The sequence below is a fragment of the Rhipicephalus sanguineus genome, chromosome 2 (assembly GCF_013339695.2).
Source record: "Rhipicephalus sanguineus isolate Rsan-2018 chromosome 2, BIME_Rsan_1.4, whole genome shotgun sequence".
Classification (NCBI taxonomy): Eukaryota; Metazoa; Arthropoda; class Arachnida; order Ixodida; family Ixodidae; genus Rhipicephalus; species Rhipicephalus sanguineus.
This window is the reverse complement of record NC_051177.1, coordinates 42451297-42457296: the sequence shown is the minus strand read 5'-3', so window position 1 is coordinate 42457296 and position 6000 is coordinate 42451297. Positions and strand designations below refer to the sequence as shown.

Genomic DNA, 6000 nt, shown 5'->3' with positions numbered 1-6000 from the left:
CGTGCGCATCGCCTTCTCAATTGCTAGCCTGGTTTCGGTTCTCGGTACATGTCTCAACCGTGCCGTAAGGCAACACGCGAAACTACGCAGCTGCTCACTTTGTTGATGCTTTTGCAGCTGATTAAATATTCGGGAGCAGTTCCAAGCAATTGGGGTGGTGCTGTGGTAGAACACCTGCTTGACAGAAAGGCCCGAGTTCGATTCGCACTCGAACCAGTTATTATTTATTTGCATATATATCTAGAATTTTCGCTCATGGACAACGCCGATTTCTTGCCCACGACCAACGACGCTTACACTGACGCCGACATTTCGGCGAAACGAGCACTTTAGCGCCATCGCGTTGAAACGCCACGCACGGAAACCGGTAACATGACATACGCATAAAAGCTCCGTGGTGACGATCGAACTAGTGCAAGCAGATCAAGCCAGCCCCAGTCGTAACGGTCCCCTGTATATTCTGGTCCCATCGTGGGTGGAGCCGCACAAGGGCAGAGCCGAATATTTTCGCAATGTCGGCAATGCTTGTCATAGCTTCTCAATGCATGGTTATCGCTTTTAGCACACATCGTTTTTTAGTGGCACCATCTACTCAACTTCAGCATTACGTTGGCTCACGTTTATACTCACGCAACTCGAACACAGTGCGTTGAACACACAAGCGTTCATACGGCAGCCCAATATTTATTGATCAGAGGCGCGAGTTACGAAAGAGGGGGGGGGGGGTGACTCCCCCCTCACCCCCACCCACAAACTCTTCACATAAAGTTCTTAATAAAAATTTCTCGTGTGAGTCATCTCTTTCAATAAAAATGTACTTACTGGACTGCAACCACTGATAACTCATATTTGAAGCTACGAGATCAAAAGGCGTCAAGTAGAGCACAGATTATGCGAGATATTGGTGTTAAAGAGCAATAAAAAGCAAATTATATGCTAATGGACTCCCAAGTCGACTCACCAGACTCGGATAGAGCCGTGAGTATGAGTCTGAGTGAGCATTATTTTGGCGAGCTTGAGTCCGACTGAATCCTGCTGAGAAAAATTTTAGTGAATCTGAGTCCAAGTGAATCTGGTTGAGGAAAACTTTGGTGAGTCTGAGTCCGAGTGAGCCCTACAGGCAAAATATACTTCATGAGCGTATCCGAGCGAGCTCCAGATTTTTTGCCGATCTATGGTGGCACAAGCAACCAACGACACTTTTTTTTAAGTACTTTCAGTTTTCCAATATTCAGGAAAAGTCCTGTAATGGTACATTTGGCTCCATTCGGCTGGGTGCCACAGCACTCAGACTCGGATTGCAAGCTTGCATTTTCTGGAACAGTTAAGCAAATGGCATACATGTCCTCCTCAATGATGCTGCTGAACTGAGCTTTCTATGTGCAACAAATATCAGCTAATGCATCACTTTGCTAAATAAGTTCAAATAATGAATGAGGTTTAGAAAAGCATTCATGGCAAACGAAAATAATTGGCTATAATAAAAATTCCTTCAGCTACTACTTCGACTGTATATACACTCACCAACCGGCTATATCCTGGCAGTTGAGTCTAAACAAAGCTAATGCAGAGATAATTCCACGCCAGTTAAAGCACACATCCAGGGTTCTGGCACATTCAGTTCCACATATAATCTCAAACCAATGATCACTGTGCAGCTCATTTTACAGTACACATGTGCACCAACAAAGCTCATTAGTTCTACACAGCTCACTTCAATGAATGAGGACTGGTACTTCCGGGTTCCTTTAATAAGCATGACAATTCACAAAAACAAAGAAACATGCATACTATTTACAAGAGAATGGTCACTGAACTCATTGAACATTAAGTCCCTGCACTGCTCAGTTATTTTGACTCGAGAAATTATCCGCTGCTGCTGAAAGCACCTCCAGGTGGTGACACCGCTCTGTCCCCAAGCAGCGTGCTAACTCTAAACACGAAGAAACAAGACGTTTGTCAAATGCCCGTGGTAGGTCACTCTTGCCTGTCCCAGATTGAGCACAGTTTGCAGCCGAGATGGCACAGCTTGGCTGGTAGAGCAGCAGCCAGGGCATGCCACTATGAGCTACGGCCACATTGGAAGGCTAGTCACTTTTAAGTCACAAACAAAAAAGGGCAGGTGCAAGTTGTTCTTTGGTGCAATGCAGTTCTTTCCAAACAAAAAGCTCGCGCCCCCCTCACACACCACAGGTGTTTGGCAACCAACGCAACTGATGCTATGACTCGTCGGACGAAGATTCTTCCTCGTCCGTGGTCACGGGGAGTTTCATCACGATGCAAGTGTCGCCATCACCCGAGATCCACTCCGAAGTGTCCCCCAAATCACCCTCGTCGTCGTCAATGTTGCCACTGTGAGAAGCTTGTTGGTCTTCTCCAATGCCTTGCAAGGAGCTGCCGTGAGTGTCCTGAGAGTCATCACCACACGCAACCTCTGGCATTTCTTCGTCTGGGCTAGGCACCGCGTCTGGTTCAGCCAATGCAGAGGGTGCTGCGAGGTGCAATGTAGACACCTCCTCGTCCTTCCATGTTGACATTGACAAGGCTCCTGAAGGCAGAGGCTGGTATTCATCACCAGCGCCACTACTGCGGCGGTCTTGTGCGGGAGGTGTGCCATCTGCTGTCGGTGCACTGGTCCCTTCTGGCTGCCCATAGACGTACACGGTCTGGCCTGAACGCAGCTTGACTCGCTTGATGACGCAAGGCCCAATGATCTGTTGTGCTGCGGCGGCGACCTTCGACAGATCACCAAGCATAGTGCCCTTGGCAGGGTACAGGGTGTACTTCTTGGGTGTGTCGGCAGTGGCTGCCGGAACGGTACGCAGGGCGCCAATGTGGCCATCGTTCAACTTGTAGGAAACCGTTGTCGGGTCATTGTTCCCAGTCGTCATCTCCATGTTGTACTCCTTGCACGTAACTGCCTCCACCTTTGCTGGAGCAGCTGCTCTGGCACCTGTGCCCTGAACTTTCTCTGGCCCTGGGGCTTTTTGCTTTGAAGTCTTCTCGAAACCTGTGAAAATTGTCAGTGATGTGTTCTGACCATGTTATGCTGCAGTCGTTTGTTCTAAGCTATGTTTGTGTGTCTGAGGTTAGCATTTGGTACCCGAGATGGCTTTCTGGAATTGGCGAAAACTGTATGCCTGCTACACATCTCTGTCGATAGAGTAGCAGTCCGCAAGGTGATGAATATGACAAAAAATAAAAGTATGCCAGATGCAGGGCACTCATCAATAAATGAACTTGCAATAATAGCAATGATACATCAAAATTTTGCCTTATCCTCCATAAACTGAAAACATCAACATAAAACTGACAAACACCCCTCAAAGTTTTATATTTTTGTTGACTGCTACGGCTCTGGCTAGAACGACAACAAAAATAGAGTTTGCAAGGAATAATTGCAGTGCCTGTGTTACTGCCTTTTATAATGAAATTTTACGTCAAGCATTCTTGCGGTTTATTTTCCATTCTATTTTATCACATACATTTCGTTAGCAAATTATTACCTTTCTCCTCTGGATAGGTGACAAGTCAGCGCCATAACCTCTCTATCGCATCCTTTCAATCAGGCAATAATTGTTTCATGTATTCATTTTTCCCGAGAACAGTCAGGGAATGGAACAACCTAACTAACGACGCTGTTCTACAGCCATCACCTCAAATGTTTGCCTCGTGTCTAACTGCGCAAATTTTTTTTTTTTGAAATCATGTAGAATTAACGCCGATGTTTTCCAAATCCTGCATATGTGAGTTGGTTTCTGGTATACTTATCATCCTGTATGTTTTGAATTGTATTTTGTCTCCATGGTTCATCATGTATTCGTTAATATTGTATATCTGTTTTTTTGTTTGTTTAATTCTGTGAACTGTATTTTGCTTCCATATTTATGTTCATGTTTTATACAACAGCCACACATAACTGTCATAACACAAACAAACTGCACTCGCACATGCTGTGTGCAAAAATGACTATGCTGCCATCAGCTGAAGAAACTGCCTTGCAGTAAAGCTGGCTTTACACTTACGAAAAGGGTCTATTTTTGCACTTATTGCTGTAGAACAGGCTTTCTCAAAATCGACATGTTACGCCCAATTTATAACAGTACCAGCATCAATAATATAGATGCAAGGCTTATTAAAGGAGGCAAGCTGCATTTCTGGTGGTACTGCCTCATTCAAGGGCCCGCACGTGACATCCTGTCAGCCCAAACTAATTATATATTGAACATGCAAAATAATGCAAGTGGCAAATAAAATGAAATAAGAACATTGCTGCTGGCCATGCATTACCATACGCAAGAACTAACGCTCTGTACGTAGCACGCAATGAGCGAAAACTCATACAAAGGAAAGTAGCACCTACCTGACTTAGAAGAATGCCTCTTTTTGCCATGATGTAGTTTGCTGCTACTAAAACCTATGCATCAAAAGAGAGAGAGAGAGAGAAAACAATGATGCACTTGAGCGGAATATTTAACTAAGTGTCTGTTACGATGGATGACTTCACCGTAATCACAAACATACAGTGTGTGATTACGGTGAATAAGGGACTGTGAATACAGTAAATAAGGGACCATTATTACTTATTACTAGGATGCACTGAAGGGGTCGTAATGTTGTTAGACTCGCGGTGAAATGAGTCTGTCAGCTGCACAACTTCATGCTCAGCAGTGGAATGGCACGGCCACCACAGGGGGCCTTATACTTACCCCCATTCTTCTTCATGCTTCTTGCTGCTGGCAGTGCAGATGGTAAAGTAGGATCGCTGCCACCGTTTAACAGTTCGTCGCTCGCTTCCCGGAGGGGGGGCACGGTGACATCACTCAGGTCGCACACTTCCAAAACAGAAGCAGGCACCGGTGCAGGCTTGGGTTCGGCCTGTGGCAGTGGTAGCACCTGTGTGCCTTGGCAGCTGGCCTGCAAGCAGAGCTCAAGGGCAGCCCGACGTTGCTTCAGCCAACGCTTCTCCTCATGCAGGTGTGCCGATAAAACTGTCAGGCAGCGGAGGTACTGGTTGGCCTGTAATTTCCAGACAGTATGGCCACAATTCAGTTTTGCTATCCACAACACTGCCCAGATGAAAAAGGTTCTATTTCCATCTGGATTACTGAACCTTACCAGCTGGAAAGACTTCCGGTTCGATAATGGAGCTTGCAGTCTATGGATATCCAGCTGGAATACGGCCGAATTCCAGTCGGTAACCGACAATGTTCCAGCTGGATATTCATCCGCTTCGAGATGAATTATCGAACCTTATAGCTCAAAAGATTTCGGGTTCAGTAATCCAGCTGGAAATGGAACGTTTTCGTCTGGGGTAAAATGCTGCACATTACAGCAGCCATGAAAGGTCCTTGATCCAAATGCATTTAAGGCAGATATTTGAGGAAGGGGCAAACGAGACAGCGCCCGACACAAGTCAATGTGGACAATTTTGAAAAGTTATTAAGGGAAGGCATTACGTTTACTTGCCACTTAAAAAAACCTCCCAGCCCGAGTGAGACGGGAACAAGAAGGCACAGTCTTTTTGTTTCTGCCTCTTTGTTAACAGTTTGCATATCACAAAAAAAAATGGTCCAACACCAGTCAGCTCAGCCAGTAATAATACTACAGCCACAATTCTGAAAGGAACAGACTTAGGACATAATGGATCTTTCTCACCGAACTACAGTCGAATCCCGCTATAACGAATACCGCTACAATGAAATTTCCCCCACAACGAATAATTTTCGATTCCCCGTCAGCCACCCATAGAAAACAATGTGAAAAATGTCTCATCACAACGAATACTTTTTCTCGGTATTTCCACTTGAACAAAGTTTTCACGAGTGCCACCACATAAGGAAAAGGAGCTTGCCTAGGATTGCTGTGAAATTCCGCTTGAAACTAGACCATTTCTCGTTGCCAGAGCTGTGCGGCCACATCGCAAGACCTGTGTCTTCATCGGAGACATGCTCGCTGCCACCACATGCACATCCCGGTAAATTATTCGCCATTGAGAAG

The 6000-nt window shown here is 45.6% G+C and overlaps 1 protein-coding gene across 4 annotated transcripts in view; it reads right to left on the bottom strand.

The window, feature by feature from the left end:
• Window positions 1-2209: 2209 nt before the first annotated feature.
• LOC119382830 (mucin-5AC) overlaps window positions 2210-6000 on the bottom strand; it is an 85160-nt gene continuing 81369 nt past the window's right edge. For all 4 annotated transcript variants that reach the window (XM_037650697.2, XM_037650699.2, XM_037650701.2 and 1 more), the window contains 3 exons: window positions 4710-5019; window positions 4364-4417; window positions 2210-3010 (listed from right to left, as the gene is read on the bottom strand). In XM_037650697.2, the coding sequence (XP_037506625.1) occupies window positions 2220-3010; window positions 4364-4417; window positions 4710-5019 (1155 nt within the window). In that variant the 3' untranslated portion in view covers window positions 2210-2219. The remainder of the gene's footprint in view (window positions 3011-4363; window positions 4418-4709; window positions 5020-6000) is intronic.